General features: G+C 42.9%; 2 protein-coding genes across 4 annotated transcripts; both read left to right on the forward strand.

The window, feature by feature from the left end:
* The first annotated feature begins 6,348 nt into the window (after positions 1 to 6,348).
* On the forward strand, positions 6,349 to 19,390 carry Zfand1 (zinc finger AN1-type containing 1). 3 transcript variants are annotated; one of them, NM_001399066.1, is made up of 8 exons: positions 6,349 to 6,428; positions 8,912 to 8,954; positions 9,652 to 9,691; positions 10,838 to 10,965; positions 11,114 to 11,205; positions 12,262 to 12,383; positions 14,949 to 15,104; positions 15,197 to 19,390. In NM_001399066.1, the coding sequence occupies exons 1-8, from the start codon at positions 6,374 to 6,376 to the stop codon at positions 15,365 to 15,367; spliced, it is 807 nt and encodes a 268-aa protein (NP_001385995.1). In that variant the 5' UTR covers positions 6,349 to 6,373; the 3' UTR covers positions 15,368 to 19,390. The 3 variants fall into 3 exon arrangements, with proteins under 3 accessions (NP_001385995.1, XP_063138108.1, XP_063138107.1); XM_063282038.1 differs by lacking the exon at positions 8,912 to 8,954 and having other exon boundaries at positions 6,359 to 6,501; positions 15,197 to 16,169; XM_063282037.1 differs by lacking the exons at positions 6,349 to 6,428; positions 8,912 to 8,954; positions 9,652 to 9,691 and having other exon boundaries at positions 10,863 to 10,965; positions 11,068 to 11,205; positions 15,197 to 16,169.
* Slc10a5 (solute carrier family 10, member 5) lies at positions 19,390 to 20,694 on the forward strand. The gene is given in 1 exon segment (NM_001025280.1): positions 19,390 to 20,694. A coding segment is annotated over 1 exon segment (1,305 nt).
* The last annotated feature ends 2,444 nt before the right edge of the window (positions 20,695 to 23,138 follow it).

Consider the following 23,138-nt stretch of genomic DNA (forward strand, 5'->3'; position numbering starts at 1 on the left):
CCACACCACCTCTCCCCCAGATCCACCCCTTCACTTCCCTTCAGAAAAGATCAGGACGTTCAGAGCTATCAACTGAACACAGCATAACAAGTTACAATAACACTAGGCACAAACCCCCATATCAGGACCGGATGAGACAAGCCAGTAGGAGGGAAAGGGTCCCAAGAACAGGTAAAAGAGTCAGCAGCCCCACTCCCACTGATCAGGGTTCCACAGTAAGAAACACCACCATAACATGTATGCAGAGGACCTAGCGCAGAGCCATGCAGGCTCCGTGATTGTCACTTCAGAGAGTGTGAGTGTCTCTGTGAGTGTCTAGGAGCCCTGCTTAGTTGATTCTGTAGGCTGTGTTCTCCTGGTTCCTTAATGGTTCAAGCTCCTTCTTCCCCCTTTCCTGTGTGATTCCCTAACCTCTGCAGGAAGGGACCTGATGGAGTTCTTTCTGTGCCTCATGTTTGACTGTGGGTCTCTGCATCTGCTCCCATCAGCTGCGGGTAGGCACCAATCTCTCAGTATAGCAGAATATCATTAGGATTAATTTTATTGATATTTTTCCTATCCCAGGACTCTGGGCTATCTAGCCTCTGGTTTCTGGTCATCCAGGCAGTGTCCAGTATGGACTCCCTTTGGTGGCATGAGCCTAAATTAGACCAGTCATCAATTGGCCATTCCCACAAGTTCTGTGCCTCCGTGGCCCCCACACATCTTGCAGGCTGGGTAGATTGTAGGTCAAAGGTTTTGTGGCTGGGTTGGTGTTGGAGCGCCATCACTGGAAGTTGCCTAGTTACAGAAAATGGCCAGTTCACGCTCTATCTCCTCCATTACTAAGAGTCCTCACTGGTGTCACCGTCTGTATGGGTTGGTTTTGTGTGTCAACTTAACACAAACTACAGCCATCATAGACGAAGGAGCCTCCACGAGATCCAGCTGTAAGGCATTTTGCCAATTAGTGATCAATGTGGGAGGGCCCAGTCCATGGTACATAGCGCCATCCCTGGGCTGATGGTTTCAGCTTTTATAAGAAAGCAGGATGAACAATGTGAAGCAAGCCAGTAAGCAGTACTCCTCCATGGCCTCTGCATCAGCTCCTGCCTCCAGGTTGGGGCCCTGCTTGAGTTCCTGCCCTGACTTCCTCCAATGGTGGACTGTACTCTAGGAGTGTAAGCTGAATTAACCTTTTCCTCCCCAGTTGCTTTTTGGTCATGGTATTTTTGTTACAGCAAGAGAAACCCTGACTAAGACACCCTCATAGAATCCCGGGAGTTTCTACTGCACAAGGTTTCCACATTGTACCTTACAAATGCTTCCCAATTCCAGCCATCTCTTCCTCCTCACCTCCATCCCTCCTGTTCTATTTTCCACCCACCCTCAATCCACCTGCAAAATCTATTCTATTTCCCCTTCCCAGGGAGATCCATGTTCCCTTAGAGCCCATCTTGTCACTTAGCCCTCCTGTGTCTGTGGGTTGTAGCACGCCTATTGTTTACATATGTGCATGCTAACATGCAGTTATAACTGAATACATGCCATGTTTGTCTTTGGAGTCCCAGGTTAACTTGCTCAGGCTCATATTTTCTAGTTCCATCCATTTTCCTGAAAATGTCATGATGTCATTTTTTAAAATAGCTGAGTAATACTCTATTGTGTAGTTGTACCACATTTTCTTCAGTTGATGGGCATCTATATTGTTTCTAGATTCTAGCTGTTATGAATAAAGCCATAATGAACATAGTCAAGCTTATGTTTGTGGTAGGATAGAGTGTCCTTTGGATATATGCCCAAGAGTGGTGCATCTGGGTCTTGATTTCATTTTCTGGCAAAGCACCATATTGATTTCCAAAGTGCTTGTACAATTTTGCATTCCCATCAATGAAGGACTATTGTCCTCTCTCCACATCCTTACCACCATGAGCTGTCACTTGAGTTACTGATCTTAGCCATTCTGACCAGGGGATGATGAAATCTCAAAGTGGTTTTGATTTGCATTTCCCCGATGGTTAAGGATGTTGAATATTTCTTTAACTTTAGGTGTTTCTTAGTGATTTAAGACACCTCAATTGAGAATTTTCTCTCTTTAGATGGATACCCCCCATTTTTTATTGGATCATTTGGTTTGTTGTCTAGATTCTTGAGTTCTTTATGTATTTTGTATATTAGTTTTCTGTCAGATGTGCAGTTGGTGAGAATCCTTTCCCATTCTGTAGGCTGATGTTTTGTCCTTTTGATGGTGTCCTTTGCCTCAGAAAACTTTTAGTTTCATGAGGTCCCAGTTATTAATTGTTGATCTTAGAACATATAACCTTTAAATAAACATTTTTAATGTAAACCCTAATAAATTTATAGAGAAGTATATAACTACATATTATAGCTAGGTTAATAAAGAATTATATAGAGAACATCAAAGAAGCCAGGGTAGGGTACCAAGAATCCTCTCCCTCTTCAGGTATGCTATCCACCCACCCACCCCCACCTCCCTCCTCAGATATGTTATCCATCTCCCTTTACCTCTCTCCTCAGCTATGCTATCCACCGACCTAACCTCCCTCCTCAGGTATACTATCCACCCCTCCTCACCACAGATATTCTTTTTGTGGCACCCAGTATCTGCTTTCTTGAACTTTCTTCATACACATAATACTAGACACCAGTGCTTAACCGATGAGGTGGTACCTTTTTGATGATACGTATATCTGTGTGTGTGTGTGTGTGTGTGTGTGTGTGTGTGTGTGTGTGTGTGTAATGACATAGTACACATTATTTGGCTTTTATCTTTCCATTCATCGTTACATTTTTTTGTTTCATGAAAATTCTTGCATTTGGCTGTGGTTAACTGATTTTCACTGTGGTAAAGATGAATATTCATGGTATCATGAATATCCATGTTTTCTGCTGCTGCTGAATGTTGTTCTATTTTGTTTTGTTTTTGTTTTCTGATTGTGAAGTGTTAATAACAGATTATTTTTCTATGTCTCTTTTCTGTTTACAGCTCCTTTAGCACAGAGCGACATTATTTTTCCAGATGGTTAGGTTGTGACATTTTTCCATTCTAAAACCTGAGAGCAATGGCTCTAGCTTCACCAGGAATAAAGAAAAACTGTAAACGTCACAGACAGAGAGCACATGCATGATGTGTACAATATCAGATTATAACCATGAGAACGTTATAAAAATAGCCATAATAAATGCAAATGACTATAGAATTGATAATGAAATAAATACATTTGAAAGAGGTTTGTGAAGATGTGTTAACAGACATTCCAAAGTGGAGGGAGTAAGGCAAGAACACAAAGGAAAGGAGAGCAGGCACGGGAACCTGTGCCAAGCTCAGGTGGGCAGGTGCACAGAAGAGATTCAGTAATCTACTCGATGCATTCTGTGTCTCTAAAATATCGGCTCAAGGCCATTTTAATACAATGGGCAATAAAGGGAGGCAATTTTGACTTCAGGAACCTTACAGAGGGGAACATAACAAACCAGCAATTACATATTAAACACGAAAAATCAAGTCTGGGACAAAGGCTTAGGAAAAAACACACAAAACAAAGATCTGGACAACTGAATATGTTAAGTTAAAAAATATTCCTAAAAAAAGATTAGAGACAGCTGGGAGGTAGAAGTGGACTAGCCACAGCAGGATGAGCATTCCGAGTGAAGAAAATGGCTGTGCAAAGGGCCAGGTGATGGGCTGCAGAGTGACGAGGCTTCAGCAGATACCGAGGAAAAGGTAGGCTGGGCCAAATTTTAAAAGATTTTAAACGCCAAGCAAAGGCATTCTGTCTTAGAGAACATGAGTTCAGTGCAGCTGTGAACTGTGTTGTATTTAGCTCTGTATCAAATATAGAATAGTACCTCAAATGTAGATGCTCATATTGCTTGCTGAATTGACTCGTATGTGCATAATAGAATCCAAAACAGGGCTTGGGGTGGGGCAAGAGCAGCAGAGAGCAGAATCAAGTAAATTATAAAAGGAGCTGGTTAGAGCTAATAAGAAACTTGCAGAGTGAGTGCTGCTAAAGGAGATGTCTGGTGTCCTGGGGGCCGAACTCTACCTGTACCTTCCTAAAGCCTTGCAAGATGAAGGGGCGGCTGAAGTATATGCTGAAGGTGGACTAGGGGACAAAGGGTTTCCTAAATGTACTTGATGAGGACCAATGTATAGCCAATTACACAACTTCTTACAGCCATCCCACAACCCTGTAATTGGAGCCCAGGAGGAGGATGGCAGTTATATTTATTGACAAGCATGCACATTGATTCGTAGTTTGAAGGAAATTTGGAGATCCTTGGCAGAGAACATTCTAGGGAAAAGAAAATGGCATCTGCAATGTGTAGACACGTTAAAGAGCCCAGAACTCTATTGGACAGAAGGGAGACATTGTGAAGCTGGAGAAGGGGTGGGAGAGTCAAGGCTACATCTGAAAAACTTTACTGAACAAACTAAAGAATGCTGTGCCTAATGAGGAACTGAAAGGATATCTTGGGCAAGGAAATTATCTTTACTGGGAAAAATAATCCAGAGAATAAATAGTGCTTAGTTGGGGAGGGAATGGCACAGGGGGAAAAAGCCTTCATTTTGCACTTAAGTTTTATTGTCAAATAACAGAGTAGTTACTCATAAGAGACTGCAAGAAATACAAAACTCATGTTTCAAAAAAAGTTGTCATGAATAAGTGTGGAGGTAGAGGAGTTTCTGATTCAGAAACCACTGGAATTTCATCTATGAGGATATATTGAACAAAGGAATCAAACACAAATAGATGGAGAGATAGATTGCTGTAAATAACATCTAGAGAAAAATCAGAAAAGGAGGCTCAGATCTGAGTAGCTAAACGTCAGTCTTGGCTGTTATGAAAGCTCCCAGAGCTGGAAAAGAAATTGGTCTGATTGGATTCGTGAGATATATATTTAACACCTATTTAGAACATTCAGTCACGGTAAAAATCTAGAAAATCCGCTGTTGTTTGGCTCCACCAACGTTAATAAAATTGTAGGTAAGTAGCTGAGCCTTACGTTCAAGAAACCGCAAGGGCTGGGGAGGTAGCTCGGTGAGAACAGTGGTTGCTGTCCAAGCATAAGGAAGGGTCGATGTTCTAATACCCAGAATGCACTGAAGACGTTTGGTGTGTGGAAATCATACCCACTTTACTCTCCAGGAGAGTATTTGGGGACTCTTAAGTCACATGGGACATAGTGGATACTTTTCAGGTTCCTGTCACAAGTGTAGTTGATTGTCACTCATCTCCTGTGAATGGTGTCCAGTGTCTTGTCAGTGGAATGACATAACTTCCTAACAGCTGCAAGGCAAGGCCTCCCCTTAGTTCGCGTGAAGAGGCTCGTCAGGTTTCTAACAGCTCCCTTCGTGCTGTGTCCCAGGAACTTGCTTTGGCTGGGTAAATGAGTGAGTACGCGATCTGCAAACGGAGGAGCCCTGTGCATTTTAGTCACATGATTTTCTTCCCTACTAGACTTGTAACAAATAAGAAAAGGAAATGAAACCTCTACATTAAAAAACAAAAACAAAAGCCTAACGCATTCACTGTCAGGGCATTTATTTCAAACCAAGTCATCAAGACAATAGTAACCAGTGTCCGTCCAGGTGTGTCACTTGATTGTTTTTATTTTATTTTATTTTTCTTAGATATTTTATGTATTTACATTTCAAATGATATCCCTTTTACCCTCGCATAACCAACCCTCCGCCTGCTTCTATGAGGATGCTCCCACTCCCACCCACCTACTCCCACCTCACCGCCCTGGTATTCCCCTACACTGGGGAAAGGAGACTTCACAGAACCAAGGGCTTTTCCTCCTAATGATGCCAGACAAGGCCATCCTCTGCTACATATACAGCTGGGTCCCTCCATGTGTACTCTTTGGTTGATAGTTTAGTCCCTGGGAGCTCTGGTGGGGACTGGTTGGTTGATATTGTTCTTCCTATGGAGTTGCAAACAACTCCAGCTCCTTTAGTCTTTTCTCTAACTCTTCCACTGGAGTCCCCTCAGTCCAAGTCTGTGTTGGCTCCTGGGATTACAGTCATTTAAGAAACACAAGAAATCTTTGTGAGGGCATTCTCAATTTTGGAGACTCAGTGTAGAGAACAACGGGTGCAGTTTCCAAAAGTGGAGCTGGGTGTTTCTCAATCTTGAGCACGAGAACCTCAGCTTCAGTAATTGAGATCCACTAAGTTTCCTCCCATTCTAGAGAGCTAAGTAGCTCCACGAAGCGCGCTAGCGTCATCACTTCCGGTCCTCACCCAGGCCCGCCTCTCCTGTGGGCCCCGCCTCTCCTCACTATAGGCCCCGCCCCCGGGTCCTGCTGCTCCGGGTTGACGTTCGCATCGCTGCCCCGCCCCTGCCCTTGCGGCGGTGGAAAGATGGCGGAATTGGACATTGGGCAGCACTGCCAGGTGCAGCACTGCCGGCAGCGAGGTGACGCTGGAAGTCCCATTTTCGTCCGCGGGAGACCTGGGCCGGGTTCTGACGGCCGGGGCGGTGGCGGCGGGTGAGGGAGGACGTGGGGCGTGAGCGGCCTTCCAGGGTGGTGGTAGCGGAGTTTTTGTTGCTGTGCTTCAGTATAGGGGCAAAACTTGTGGCCCCCTTGGTTTCCACTCAGATCCTGAAAGCACACCTTGCAAGACTCCTCGGGGTATCCAAATCGCCTTGCTCAAGAAGCCTGGCTTGGCGAAGCGGCGTGGATCAGTACTCCAGTTCCCCTCGGTCCTTACCACTGCGACCGTGGCACATCACTGTCCCAAGCTTTTTCTTCATTTATTTTTATTTTTTTGGTCAGACGAATGAGTTCAATAGCATCAGTTTTTAACTGTGTGTTCGCAGGTTTTTTAGAAGTCTTGGGGTTTCTAATAGTTACTTAAGTTGTTAGTGGCAGATTAATAAACCGCATTTTAGGAAGGTTTAATAAATACTATGTTGATGATCCCTCCATTGAACCGAGACCTTGTCATCAAGGTTCAGGATGCTAGACTCATGTAGCCGGCAAGTTGTTCAAGAGTTAGACTCACAGACTGCTCAGTCTTTGTCTACTGGATTGCACTCCAAATGTGTATAGAGGGTTTCATCCTGCTGCAGCTTCAGTCAGTTCCTAGCAAGTTCTTGAATCCAGCTCTTAGGCTTGGCCTGGATCCCTGCAGTAAGTGATGCAAAGGCAAGACAGGACATGCTACTTATATATGGCCTTAATTGTTCACTGTAATGAATAATAGTAGATAATTTTTTTCATGTAATCTTTCCCTAGGGAAGCTTGGCTGTTAAGTTATAGATGCACATCTTGTCAGGCTGACTTACTAGTATGTCTAAAAATATCTAGCACTGTGATATAACTCGTCCTTTCCAGTCTCACATATCTGTAGTGTTATAAATTAAGATGAGGCCTATCTCTTGGACTAGCAGAAAAGGATTAGAGTTGAGTGGGCATATCTGATGCTAGGAAGTTATTTTGATCATAACTCTTCTTATGGGCTTCCTTGAATGGCATATAATATTTGCTTGAACCCACTAAGTTTCTAAATAGCAAACGTGCCCAATTTTTCCTATTGAAAGTGACACAATGGGCCAGTGACGGAGTCTGTAATCCAAGCCTTGGCATGTCCCTGGTCGACTGGAGCATGGCAGGAAGGCAGGAAGCTCACTCACTCGGGGACACTAGCCAGGAGTAAGACAGACTGCCTCAGAATCATAGTGGGAAGATAGAACTGATTCCCAAAAGTGTGTGGCAAAGTACAAGAAAACACAGCACACACAATAATAATAAATCTAAAAATATAAAAATTCTGCAGAGTATGTGTTTCAGTTTAATATTGATACATATGTAATTTCATGGCATGAAATTAAAACAGTATTGTGCTTTATTTAATAACAGTAGTGATAGTTCACTAGGCACTTCTCTCAGGGAAACATTATTCAGGCCTTGGTCTGCAAGCATGATTACCTAGGGCCCCTGTTGTTTTCATACAACCCCTTTGCATTTTGGATTAAGATACCCTATAGGTGACATCTTTTCTAGACTATTATAATTTTCTGTAAAGGGGACTGAGCAGGACTTTTTGGAATGAAAATAGTATGACTGGGTATATCTAGCATCATGTGGCTACTTGCTGTAATTTATATATGAGATAGATTGAAGTCAGTTTAAAAAATGATTGAGTCACACAGGGGGCTCAGGTATGGGGGCTCACACTGTATTTCCAGCACTCTAGAGTCTGAAAAGGGTAGGGACCAGGGGATCAGGAGTTCAGAGGCCAGCCTTGGCCATGCAAAATCTGTGTCAAACAGAAAATAAACACACAAAAAGGGATTGATTGCTTTTACTAATTAGTCCCTATAACTGAGAAGTGTTACTTGTGTGAACTTTCCAAGGTATATGTGTATAGACAGCATTAGGATGAAATAACTAATAAGGGATTATAAATGAGATTGATATATATACACATATATCTATGTGAAAGATAAACATATATACAGCATATGCTACATGTATATCCATGGCTTTGTTATTAGGTAATCTACTTACTATGGCTAGATTGATATTAGAGGGAGTCGGAATTAAAACGCGGAATTTTGAAACCAAATGCAGACTTTCTGCAACATACAGTTCTAAAAAACACCAACTAGTAAATCTTGGGAACAAAACAAGAGAGAAAAATAACACCTTTTTTTGTTGTTGTTGTTTGTTTTTTTAAACAGAGTTACTGAGTAACGTCTACCTCCCACTGATTTAGTCACTTTTCTAGATTGAAGATTTGGTAGTTTTTGTTTAATAGGGATTACATAGTAACTTGATACACAGGGACATTAGGGAGAAAAATTTTAGAGTTGGCCAGTAGACTTTTTGCTTAAGAAAACTAAATGAAGATCAGATACTAACCAGTACCTACCACATTTTCCTCTGATTTTAGATTTCCTTCCATTTGTATGTGATGGTTGTTCAGGAATATTTTGGTAAGTTACGTTTTTATGTAGGATTTGAAAAGAATGTTGGTGTTTGTCAATATGGAGTTAATTCTGAAAATTATAATGATTTAGAGAGTTGTGACTTTAGCCATTGACAGTTAATATTCAGCATCGTAATCATTTGTGAAAAAGGCAGACTGACAAGTCACAGGCTCTAACTGGCTACACACGTACGTCCTTAAGCATTAAGTTCCCAGAGAGCCATTCATTAAGGTGGATTTTAAGATCATGTGTTGTGATTACAGTGAGAGAGTAATACCCATAATTTAAGGAATGTAGCTTTAAAAGAAATCCAGCCACGATTATTCTCTGTATTTTCTTTAACATACGTCAAATGTCCAACCTAAAAGGTTTTTAAAGTGGATAGTGCGTGTTACTTGAACACAGCGCTTAAGTCATGCCTTGGCTTTGCATCCCTTCATTAACTGATTCCCTTCAGAGGAAACATCGAGACCCCCCCCACCTACATGCACTTTAAAGCACTCCCAGGAAACATGACTAGAAAGGTCCAGTTGCAGGTGAGCCCTTCGTTGTGTGGTGTCCGCTTGTTCTTACATGAACGCCACTAGTGTGCCGTGTGTGATGCACCTTAAGGATGTGAGACACTAGAGCAGCCTGAGTTACTTCAGTTATTAAATGTGTGAGCTGATTGCGTGTAAATAAACATTGTTTGTAATTGTTTAAGCCTCGAACACAGGAGCAAGGACTCTCATGGTTGCCCTGAGGTACGTTTATTCTCTCTTCTCTGACATAATTTATATACTTGTGTTCATGTACTTTGTTTTAGAATTTGATTAGATTTAAAGCTACTTGGTAAAGGAGGCATTGTCCTTCAGAATCTTTTGCTGCATTTTTTTTTCTTGAAGAAACTTTGCTCTCCCTGGTGTTCACATTTTTATCCTCATAATTTCCATTTCTAGCACTCCTCACCACAGTAAGCTATGTGTTTATGACACACGTTGGCCTCAGCGCTGACGTCAGACTGTCCTTCCAGCTCACTGGGCCTATCAGTGTAGGGCTCAGTTGCATTGGTGCCTGGGGATAGGATTCTGTGGCAGTAAGGTTTTCAGACCCGCCAGCCCTAGACCACCATGAGCAAACCCTTAGTCCAATGAAGCAAAATGTAATTTTACCTTTAAGTCATTACTGCGAAATTTGGAAGAAAATTTAGGAAAACCTAAATTATAATAGATATTCCTGCCATTATGTGAAGGATTTTCCTGTGCTTACAGAGTTTGAGCAGTCATTTTCTTAGCTTTCTTAACTGTAAGAATCCACTCTATGATCAGCAATACGGTTAATCTGTTTATTTTTTCCCCTTTAAAACAAACAAACAAAAAAACCCTGTGTTCTGATGTAACATTTTTTGATAATAAAATATTCCGCATAGCATGAGAAGTAGTGTATGACTTTGGAAACTGCGTCTTGATACATATGTGATTTTTAAGGGTTCTGCCTAAGTAGTTCTTTATTCCCTAAGACTGGCATAAGGAGTGGGTACAGCTCCCGATTTGAAGGTTGATGAGTTAACTATCTGGGCATATTCCTATGGGGCGTCTCTGTGTGCAGCTGCTGCAAACCAGAAAGTAAAACTATAGGCAACAAACTGGGGGCAGTGCTACACTCTTGTCATCCCAGCTGTCAAGAGGCAGCATAGAAACACTGCAGATTCAGAGCCCCTGGGTAGTTACAAAGTAGGGACAGACAGACAGACAGTAGTCATTCTCCTTTAACTTAAGGTGTAATTATAACATATTAGAAAAGTTAATGTAATAAATTTGAACTGGAATGACATGAATGCTGCCTTCTACCAGGCTTTGGCACTGTTTTCAATGGAAACTATAGCACCATTCCCCCTCCTGCGGTTTTAGGCGAATGTGATCAAGGAGAGACTGAAGACAGATGAACACAAATCTTACCCATGCTCCTTCAAGGGCTGTGCTGAAGTAGAGCTTGTGGCAGTGATCTGTCCTTACTGTGAGAAGAACTTCTGCCTAAGGTAATCACTAAACCATGCAAGCCTTGTGTATCCATTTAGCTGTGTGTAAATTCATGAACCAGAGCCAGCTCTGATGCTTGCAAGCCTTGTGTATCCATTTAGCTGTGTGTAAATTCATGAACCACAGCCAGCTCTCTGATGCTTGTAGACACCGTCATCAGTCGGATCATGAGTGCGAAAAGCTGGAGATCCCAAAACCTCGAATGGCTGCCACACAGAAACTTGTCAGAGACATTGTTGGTGAGTCCCACAAGCTTCCACGGCTGCTTTGCTTCCAGGAGTATATCTGTCCCTCTCTAACTCCTGCCCTTCCTTCTCATCCCCAGTTTCAGAGGCTTTGCTCAGGGCCCCAGTGTAAGAACTTGCAATCTTTTCTAGAATGTTACTGTTTATCTTTAAGTTCTGTGGATGGTGTTTTGCCTGCGTGTACGTATGTCTATGCACCACTTGCGTGTGTGTATGGTGCTCTTAGAGGTCAGAGAAGGTGTCAGATGCCCTGGGATTGCAATTATATACAGCTATGAGCCATGAGAGTGCTAGGAGTTGAATCCAGGTCCTCTGGAAAAGCAGCCAGTGCTCTTAACAGCTGAGCCATCTCTATGGTCCCAAGAGCTTGCATTTGATGAATTCTTGTTAAAGTATTTTATTCAAAGCCTTCCTGACCAGTTAAAGTCAGGAAATGGTAAGGTTCCCATGGGATAGTCTCATTTGTTGAGCAGTGTAGATGTGGTGTTGATCCAGCGTTAACAGTTGTAGTGGGTATGTTGATGAGACTGGCATGGTGGACGTCTTTGTCTACAAAATAGGTTCCACTATGGTGATGTCCTGTGAATGCTGCTGACTACATAAGGTAGCTCCAGGACAGCCCAGCTGTGATTTAGCTTAGCTTCTCTGGCAATGTATTAGGTTAGTAGGACTTTTTTATTCCATATTAAGGGTGGTGCCCTTGTTCAAACCTGAAGTGTTACATAAAAGGGTCCGTGGTTGCTTTAGAGAAAATAGGTTAGGCCAGAAAAAAGCACGTGATGTGCCTGTGGACTTTTTGAGATGGAAGTTGTTTAGATTGACCGTCAATAATGCAAATATACTTACTAGAGCGCTACTGTATAATTTGTGTATGCTGACGGCCATAATGGTCAAGCTGGTGTCCTTTAATCCCACCAGAGGCGGGTGGACCCTGTCTCAAAACAAGAGAAAAAAAGGAAAGAAAGGGAGGCAGAGAGGAAGAGAGGGAGGAAGGAAGGAAATCTGGAAACTGCGATAGGAACGTCTTACATGCTTGTACTTCTTCCTTAGATGCCAAGGCAGGAGGAGCAGCCAGTAAGGGACGGAAAGGTGCAAAAAGCAGCAGAACAGCCGCAAAGGTGGCGCTGATGAAGCTGAAGATGCATGCTGACGGGGATAAGTCCCTGCCGCAGGTGAGACGAGCACACGTGTTCAGTGTCCTTGAGGTCTCCTCTCTTCCTCTCTCTAACTGAATACGACTTAACCCTTATATGCATCCTTGCTAAACACCACGTGCTGTGGAGTCTGGATAAATGCCACACCCTCCTGCAGTCTTCCACTTTAGAGAGATGGTGCTAACCTTGAATGTCCTTCACTGTTTCCCCCACTTTGCATCATGGTTTTAATGTTTTTCTGTACTAATATTTTTCCGTACAGACTAGTTCATTCAGAATATACACTTTTCTGTTGTGTGACTGTAGCATGCTTTATTTTTCTAAATAATCCCAGATTATTCAGTGCATTGTTTTAAACAAGAGTTTCTCCTGTGAAGGTGCTTAGAGAGGGGAACTTCTCTAGACAGTGTCTTTAGAATCCAACACTCAGGTAGAGCACCAGGCAGCCCGGAAAAAACTCAGAATATACAAGCATACACAGTTGCATGCCTCACTACAGATTCCACACTAGAGTCCATCATTGAGGGTTGTCAGGGCGTGAGCTCAGGCTGGGGCATGGCGGACATTGCTTCTTGGCTTCCTCCACCTGCCGTGCTCAGCCTGCTTCCTTACACAGCTCAGAACATCCTGCTCAGAAATGACATGCCCATACGGGGCTGGGCCCTTCTCCAACAATTAGCAGTCTAGGAAATGCCATACAGACACAACAGCCCAATCTCATGGAGGAGTTCCTCAGTTGAGACTTTTCTCCAGTGTCTCTAGTTTGTGTAAAGTCAACAAAAAACAAACCAGCACAATACGTTACATACTCTATAGTGTGTGTGTGTGTGTGTGTGTGTGTGTGTGTGAGAGAGAGAGAGAGAGAGAGAGAGAGAGAGAGAGAGAGAGAGAGAATGTACATATACACATATTTATAAATGTCTAGTCGTGAGGGCTATAAATGAAGTACGTACTTAGTAGAAGAGACCCTCAAGTGTGCCAGCATGGCTGACATGGCCTTAAAGTGTGCATCATATTCCACGGAATATGTGACTTTGGCCATTTTCCTATTGATGGATGTTGATTCTGTCTCCTCTTGTGGCCATTGTGGGGTTTGATTATTTTCTTTTTTTTTGAGATAGGTTCTTATGTAGTCCAGGCTGAACCAGGAGTCTGTAGTTCCTCTCTGTTTCGCTTTATGATGCCCTCTAGAGATGACTCTCAAACCCACCATCATTAAGCCTTTTTATTGAGGATGATAGAAATTTATGTGGTTTGAGTTTCTTATTTTTAGTCATATTTTTAGCTTTTGTATTCTTCTTGGATATTTACATCTCGTTTTCTTTCCACTTGTTTCATAACATGTTCTGTTTTATAGGTAATTTTACATAATGTGTCTCACTGTGCACCCCAACAACTTTATGTCTTTAGATTTCTGTTCTGTTCCTCATTTTAAATTTTAAGTGTATCGATTCTACAAGTTCATCTTGGCTTTGAGGGAGTTGTAGCTTAGTTTCTACTTCCCTGCTTTAAGCTCCAGGCAGACCGTGCTACCAGCCACTGCGCTGGTTCCCTTGGATCCACAGATGAAAGACACACACACGCACGCACACACACACACACACACACGCTTAGTTTTAATATGCTTTTTAGCTCAATGGCCATGCACTTCTAAGCCTCCCACTGCTAACGTGCCTGTACCTTCTCTCCCAGCTCAACACCTCCCAATCTGTCAATTATGCTGCCCACTTACCTTCTTCTAGCTCAGCACCCTAAATCTGCCCTCAGCTTAGTTGTGTTTCTAATCTCCCTCCTGCTACCCCAGGCTACCCCAGGCCCAGTCGGGGAAGCGGCCAAAGGCCACCTCTTCATGATCTCACATGGCCAGTGGCTCTCTCTCCCTCCAAAGCATGGTGAATCTTCTTTCCTCCTCCTGCATCTCCTAGCCTGCCTGTGGGAACCTGGAAGTCCTGCCTTTTCCGCCCAGCCATTGGCCACCAGCATGTTTATCAATCAAGAAGCAATTGGAGAGCAGGACCTTCCCAGTTCACAGCAGATTCCAGACGGAAGTGCCGCCCCACAGCGTTCTGATCTTTTCCTCTGCCCCGACTTCCCAGTCCCTCCCTCCCTTCCAGCCCACTCACCCAGAGCTGAGTGAGCGAGTGGCAGCTGTGTGCTAGAGAGGTTCCGAGGCTGCTGCAGCTGCAGCCTGAGCGGAAGGGCTTTCGTGTCTTTCTCTGTACTGATGTATTTCAGCAGTTTCCAGGCTAGCACGCAGTTCCTCAGCCGCCAGCTTCCATAGATTTTAGTCTTCCAAAAGTGTTAGTTAAGAAAAAAAAATGTTAGATGGCTGATAGGATATGGTGTTCAAGTCCCATGCCAGCCTCTTTTTGGAGGCCATGCCCCCCACAGCCTTGGCCTTGTTTACTTCAACTCAGATTTAAGTGCTCACACACACACACACACACACACACACACACACACACATACATACACACACACTCATATATATATATATTTGCTTATTTAGAGACTGGGTTTAAGGTTTCACTAGCTGAACAAGGAATGGCTCTCCGATCTACATGGTAACCTTTGCTTACACAGACAGAAAGAACGTACTTCCAGGTATACTTACCAAAGGGGAGCCAAGAGAAAAGCAAAGCCATGTTCTTCTGCCTACGGTGGAGCATCGGGAAGGTTGTGGACGTTGCAGCGTCTCTAGCTGGTCTCAGGAATGAAAACAACAAGCTAACAGCAAAGGTAATGTCTGTCCGCTGGCTGCTTCCCTTCACGCTTTGGGATGTGTCCGCAAGTGTGTCCTTACCCTGTGTGTCTTCTTTCTCTCTCACCAGAAGCTGAGGCTGTGCCACGTCCCTTCAGGAGAAGCCTTGCCTTTGGATCACACATTGGAAAGGTGGATCACGAAGGAGGAATGCCCTTTATATAATGGAGGGAATGTTATTTTGGAATATCTTAACGAGGAAGAGCAGTTTGTAAAAGATGTTGACTCTTACTTGGAATAGTCATTCAAGGACTCAAGCCAGACTTTATAAGCAGAAACCATTCTAAGTAGATAGTCAGTTTCTTTTACTACAGATACTTTTTTAAAACTCCAAAAGTTGCTGACTTAAAATTCATTTCCATTAAGTCATAATTTACACCATTAGTTTTCTCCTAAGTTCCGTGTTCTGTGTTTTAGAGTTATGTGCTGATAGTTACTCACAGAGTGTTTTTATTAGCTGCTCCTGGGTTAGGCTGCAGAAACATTAACAAGCCTGTCTTTCCTGTTACACTAACAGCCACTCACTGGCCATTGTGTCACGCTCTGCACACCTTCTCTCCGAGGCCCTGCTCACTCTACGCTCACCATTCTGTGATTTTCCCATTCTGCAGCAGAGAAAGATGCGGATGGCAGACTCTTCGGTGGGGTCTTACAAGTGGTACTTGCCATCATTGTTGAAAGCACCTTCTATGATTAAGCCTAATATTATGGGGTCAGAATACATAGCCTTACAGTATACCTAAATCATGACGTATGGATTGCAGAGTCTTGCAGATCCTCTCATTCAGTCTTCCAGGCATTTGGGTAAGAAACCACATACCTAAGAAGGGAAAGTTATTTTCTTGGTATCATGTAATTGCACTGGATATGTTTCTGGTAAAGAATTTTTCTACAATAGGATTCATCTTTTTATTGGTATGAATGAATTACAGATGAGAAGACATTGACTTTGTTACAGTCTTGCTCTCTGTACCAAAGCAATACAATTATTGCATTTTATCTATACATTGAAATAAAACCTCTTGGGGAATGCTTTCTGTCTACACATGAGCAGAATGAATGTTTTCTGTCTGTGTAGGATGTAGGACTACATACACTATGGAGGAAATCCGCACACCCCACCCCCTTTCTGTACCAGTTTTCACAGCAGTAGATCAATTAGAGAGTAAACTGAGCATGCTCACTTGGTCCTTGTCAGCTCCATCTTTTCATGTTCACACCATAGTGATCATTTCCTGCTGTTATCAGCTTCTAAATTCATTCCTTTATAGTTATCTGCCTACTTGCTTGAAACGCCAGTGTCTGATCTCCAGTAGTGTAGGCAAAAGGCAGAGTTGTGAGGCAAGTTGCAAATAAGTGAATAGACCGTATAGCTGCATCCCAATAACTGTTTTATTGGAAACTATCAAACTAGAAATAGAAATATTTTTATTTAGAAATAGTTAGAATAACTAGTTACAAATATTGTTTAAAAGCCCATGTACCAGATTTTTTGTCTTTTGTTTTTTGGGTTTTTTTGTTTTGTTTTGTTTTGTTTTTTTTTGTGATGCCTAAAGTTTTAATACCAACCAGTACTTTACTTTAATAACAATTCTTGAACATAGTCTAGGAAGGATGAAAAACGTCTTCTCTCAGTGATCAGACAAAAGAGCAAGGCTATCCAGAGAGGGGCTGCCACAGTGGGTACACCGTCCATAAGCTAGGCCAGGTCCTGGGTGATGGGGCCCACAGGGGAGAGGATGCCAGGGTGAGCAACCTCGGTACTAAAGACTGGCAGCTAAGGCATGCACAGTCTAAAGAGAACAAAGTGTAGATGGAATCTCAGTCCCCCAACTCCCTGTGTCCAAATACTCTGAAGGCAGAAATCTCAGGTTTTACGTTGTGTGCCTAATAAAATGGGAGGGTCACACTGTCTGCATCCTACCTGGTGTTTTCACTTGCTGCATGGGATACACAGCATAGGAAAGGAGTGTAGATGAACTGTTGGAATAATACTTTGGCACTAACAAGCACCAGTCTAAAGAATAAGGAAACAGATGAGAACACTGGGTAATAGGATTCATCCTAGCTACATTTATCAGGTTTCTGTCCTGAAGTTTTCAGAAGATGGGTTAGGAGAGCCTGAAAGCAAAAACAAAAACAAATAAAAATTCTGAAGTGCTTGGGAGGAAAAGCATACACTCGCTTTATTTTGTAAGTTACACGTACCACAGTATGTGTGTGGAGTCAGGACAACTTGTGGGAGTTGGTTCTATTCTATAAGTGTTCTGCAGATCAAAGTCAAGTGTTCACCTTGGCTGCAAGTGCCCTTACCCACTGAGATATCTCACTTGGCTCTTTATTCATTTGATACACATTTACTATGTACCCCAGGCTGGCCTTAACCATGTAATAGTCCTGCTTTAGCCACCAGGGTCAGGTGTTTTGTCACTTTAAAGTTGCATAGGAAGCAGACTGTGGTGGCGCACTAGGAGCAAAAGCAGGCGGAGCTCTAAGCTCAGGACCAGCCTGATCTACAGAGTGAGATCCAGGACAGCCAGAGCCTTACAGTCAGACTCTGCCCTAAGGGGGGTTGGGAATTTAACTGGTGCCATTGAGTAGATTAGCCTTATTCTCTGTTCTCAGTGTGAGTAAATGTGTCTTAATGTCCCATGTGGAAATCATGATACTGAAGTCTACCATATTTGAAAAATTAACCTACAATCACAGCCTTAAAAAAAAAATGTCCAACTGTGAAAAGGCCACAATGAAGCTCGTTATTTTGTATTCTAACACCCAGACACACATACAGACGCAGATACACACCTAGAGGTAGAACTAGAATAGCCATCTGTGTAGTGGTAGGTAGTAGAGGGTTTATTGTTTTTGTTTTTATTGTGTGGCGTCCTCTCATTTGGGAAATTGGGTCTGTGGATTGCTTTTCCTCATCCATGGAGGCTAAGGCACAGTTGGGTCAGTTGACTGGTGCCCATGACCCCAGCTGTGCATAGTGAGTCATGTTACAAAGACTGGGTCATTGGAACTAAGGTCAGTCAGTACCTTTTCACCATCAAATTCCAAATGCCCAGGAGCAGCAGCCACTTAGTTGGGCTTTACCACCTTATGTTGTTACGTGGTGACCCTGCATGATATTTTCCCACTTACAGATACCAAGGGTAGACTAAGTGTTTGCTTTACCTTGTAGATTTGCTCTAGAACTCTAGGATTATTAGCATCAAGGGTGCTCTCAAGGCCAGCCAATGTAGCTAATGACTAACCTGGGCCATTGTGCCTCAGTTTAGTGGCCCAATGTTATAGGTGTGAATCAGGGTACAAAGGGCACCTGCTTCAGTTTCTGATCATTTGTGCCCCGAACAAGGAATTGGACTAGGAATGGACACAGGGATGCTGGTAGGAAAAGATAGTTTATTAAGAAAGTGTTTCCTAAGAGGGACGTGGACCAAGGCTGGAGAAAGGTGAGAAGGTTAGTGGTGCCTATTCAGAGCAGATTGTCATATTTGTCACTGTAGCTTGGAGATCAGTATGACTATTCCATCATATCAGAGTCAAAACGGCCTGACTGTGTGCTGATGTGACACGAGAGAATGCAATGGAGGGAGAGGAAGGGGACGCCTTCATTTGTTGTTTGTTTGCATGCTTTGTTACAAGACAGCCTGGTAGGAAGGGGCTTCCAGTCTTTTAGCTAATTGGCTTCTTTCATCGCCAATTCTCACTTCCTCTGTCTTCTGTGCTCCCTCTCCCCCTCCCCCTTTCTCCTCCCCATTCCCTCCCCACCACACACTCTCCTGTCACACCAGTGTGTAGTTAGGCCATTTGCCTCTTTCTTGATGGAATAGTCATACAGATTCAAGTCATGATATCTGTCTTAGGGGTTTTGTTTTGTTTTGTTCTCCCTGGCTGCTTTTATTTTATTATTTTTCTGAGGACCAAAAGTAATAACTCCAAGTGTTTTTCCTCAGGTAATAAGGAACTCAGGAAGAGAGATTAGGTTTTTTGTTTGTTGTAAGAGACACCTGTTAAATGCAAGGGTTTATTTTTATGTTTTCTTAACTACAAGTTAAACTGGTTGTGTCACTTGGCTCACTCGATAGCTTTATGCGGGTTTGAAGTACAACAGCCCTCCTCCTGGACCTTGACCGACCAAACCTAACTGTTACCTAACTCACATTTGCGCCTTCAGTGACTGAAGACCTGTAAGAAAAAATGATCTTTTGTTTTTTAATAAAACCGGGTTGGCACACATGGTTTGTTTAAACTTTCAAAATGTCTGGAAAACTTTTCATAATTCTCCTTTTGTTGGTGACCCCGGGAGAAGCAAGGAAGTCATTTCTCAGATTTCTGAATATACAAAATCCAGAAATGCTGTCGTTTACGAAGCCAGAAGAAACCGTCATTGTAAGGTCCAGCTATGAAGGTAAGCGGCCTCACTCCAGCTACCTGCTTGTGAAGTTGGAGGATCCTACAGTGCTGCAGGTGGTGAATGTGACCAAGACCTCCCTGGACTTCACAGACTTCACCATCAACCTGAAGACGTTCCCAGGAGAGACAAACCTCACCATGCAGCTCTGGGAGTCTGAAGGTAGGCAAACAAGACTCATCGAAGAGATAACCAATATCAGAGTGAGCGTGTTCAGACAGACAGAGGACAGTCTCTTCCAGGAACCAATCCACGTCAACAGCTCCATCTTCCTGCTTGTCTTATTGATGATCCTTTTAAATAAATGCGCCTTTGGCTGCAAGATTGAATTACAGGTGCTCCAAACAGTGTGGAAGAGACCTTTGCCAATACTTCTTGGGGCGGTTACACAGTTTTTTCTTATGCCGTTCTGTGGCTTTCTCTTGTCTCAGATTTTGGGCTTGTCAAAGGCACAGGCTTTTGGATTTGTAATGACCTGCACATGCCCAGGAGGGGGTGGGGGCTATCTCTTTGCTCTCCTTCTAGAAGGGGACGTCACTTTGGCCATTTTGATGGCTTGCACGTCAACGTCCCTGGCCCTCGTCATGATGCCTGTCAACTCGTACTTATACAGTTGCCTACTCGGGTTAGCAGGTGTATTTCACGTTCCTGTCTTAAAGATTGTGTCTACTCTTCTTTTCATACTTACGCCAGTATCCATCGGCGTAGTCATTAAGCACAGAATGCCTAAAAAAGCAGTCTGTCTAGAGAGAGTGGTGCGGCCTCTGAGTTTGACTTTAATGTTGGTGGGAGTCTACTTGGCTTTCAGGATGGGACTGGTGTTTCTGAGAATGGCTAACCTAGAGGTGTTTCTTTTGGGGCTTCTGGTTCCCGTACTGGGCTTTTCATTTGGGTATTCCTTTGCTAAAGTCTACCTGCTGCCGCTTCCTGTTTGCAAAACAGTCGCAATCGAAAGTGGGATGTTGAATAGTTTCTTAGCCCTGGCCATTATTCAGCTTTCTTTTCCACAGTCCAAGGCATATGAGGCCTCCGTGGCTCCTTTTACAGTAGCGATGTGTTCTAGCTGTGAAATGTTGCTGCTCCTTCTGGTCTACAAGGCTAAGAAGAGGCCACTCCTTAGCACAGAAAATGAAAAGGCTCCTCTCGTTTAAAACCACAGCCCTCTTAATTCTTGACCTGGCTGAAGTACCGTAGGAGATTCAGACTACACATAAAATAGCGCGTGCACTAACGTCACCTTCAAGCTGGTTAAAAGACTGCATGGGAGGTGAGATTATTTCTTCTAGTACTTGTATGTGTATGTTTTATACATGTGCATGTGTGAAGCATATAGATGTGTATAACATGCTACATATGTGCGTGTGTGTGTGTGTGTGTGTGTGTGTGTGTGTGTGTGTGTGTTATACATTGCCATACTAAGCACCTTGTAACTGACACAATGCACATTGAGAAGGGGGACTAAGGTACGTCTGCAGTGTGTTTGCTTGCTAATGATTTTGTAATGAGGAGCGCCAATGGAAATAAGCAGTGAATTGTCATATCCCTAAGTTTTTAAGGAAAGAATGGCCTTAGGAAGGGGCAGTAGAGGCTGACTCAGTGAGTGGCTTGCAGATTCCTATCTGGCATTGCCACTTGCTCATCAGAAGCAGATTTTGGCTCGCCTGAGGCACAGGCTTTTGTAGTCTACAAGTCTGTGCTCCTGTGTAAAGCAGCATTGTACTGTCCCTCGGATAGAGCTTGTGCATGCCAGCCTGGCTGTTTCATAGCAGTTTCTATTCTTCTACTCTCCTTACTCATCTTTAAACATGGCACCCGTTTTCACTTTTTCTCTCATGCTAGCATGCCGTGTGCTTATTTGAGCAGGTCGTTATAGCACAAGCTAGGATCCAAATGAAGATTATGCTTCAAAAAGTAATCAATTAGTCTGTGGCCAGGTGTGTGTTGTTTAGGAATAGAGTGCTGGGCTGGCACGCTGGAGGCCCTGGATTCTAACACTGCAAAGCTAAATAGCCACATTAAAAAAACAAAAACAAAACAAAGCAAAAACATCTGTATGTGCTTCATGGGATATATGTCATCAAAAATGTATAACTGAAAATTTTGATACATTTTTTAGTGCCTAAGACCAGTCTTTATTTTTGTCCAAAGACAATGTGGCTATTAAGCCTAAAAAAAAAACAAACAAACAAAAAACAACAACAACAAAAACCCCACTCTTAAGGACATGCCTTTCCCTATTTGCCTAGTTCCCTGTTGTTAGAGACAAAATAATTATCTCACATCTAAAAGATGGAAAGATGATGTCAGCTCTATTAGATTGCACTGGGACTTAAATAAACCATATCCACTGTGCTTGCTTATCAGAGTGCAGAGTTAGCTCTTATCATTGTTTTGTCAACACTGACAAGTTCAAGCTGTCAACACTGACAGATACATACTGCTGCTCTGAAATACCAACTCCAAGCTACGTTTGGAGCCTAAACCTAAAGGTTAACGCGTTCCCGTCAGTTTCCTTGCCTAGTGTTTGGGCTGATTTGAGATGCCAAGTCTGATTTTTCTTATGTCAGTAAGACAGGAACCATCATTTATAAAAGGCCTGATGGTGCGTGGCTGGTGAATGTCTATCCTGATCAGAAAAGCAATGGCTGCTTCCCCGGAGCATTTGCCTTTTTAAACAGAATGCTCATTCAGAGGCTCAAAGGAGAACTGCATTTACATTTACAATCATGTCAGGGCCCTCGTGATGAACATAATTTGCCATTGAAAGACAGGCAGCTCCCTTTCTAGTTGTTCTTGACGGCACTGAGAATATGTCAGGTCAGCTTCCAGATCTGTAAAACACAGAGATGCACAGAGGCTTAAGATACAGATTAACCCAATATGTGCCTTGTGGGATAGATTTATGTATCATTAAAATATACTGAATTAATAAGGATTAAGTTGTCCAAATTCCTCACTTTTAAGAAGAGGGATGTCAGGCAGAGGAATTGGCATGAGTTTGAATGGAGCCTAGTCTAGTGAGTGAGTTCTAGGACAGCCCACCTCAATTAATCAAGCCATAAACAAATAAACACAGAAAGTACTGATGGGCCAGGTTTTACATTTTGTTTGTGGTTTTAAGTTTGTAACTCTTAGAGATGATAAGTCCACTCCACTATTCACAGAATAACAATTCTATAATAATATATATTTTGTGGAAAATCAACTACAGAGAATGTTAGCTGTTTTGACCAGTGTTTGCAACTCTTACCTGTGTTCCATCAATCATGAAATCATATTGAATAACATGGAGATAGACTATTCCTGAGTAGCTCACCTAGTTTATGAAGACTCCATCATTTTAATGCCAGTCAAAAATTAATTCTTCAGTGGGCTTTGGGAGACCACACAGGTCTTAGCATTTGCTTTAGTGAGTGAAACAGAGCTCCTCCCCACTCTGTGTGTGTGTGTGTGTGTGTGTGTGTGTGTGTGTGTATGCGTGCGCACGCTTAACATTTTTTCTGTCATCTCAGAGTTTCCCTCTTGTCATGTATGGGGTCTCCACAGCCATCAGAGCCAACCTCCACACACACAGCAGCAAGGGTTTATGCATTGT

The sequence above is a fragment of the Rattus norvegicus genome, chromosome 2 (genome assembly GCF_036323735.1).
Source record: "Rattus norvegicus strain BN/NHsdMcwi chromosome 2, GRCr8, whole genome shotgun sequence".
NCBI lineage: Eukaryota > Metazoa > Chordata > Mammalia > Rodentia > Muridae > Rattus > Rattus norvegicus.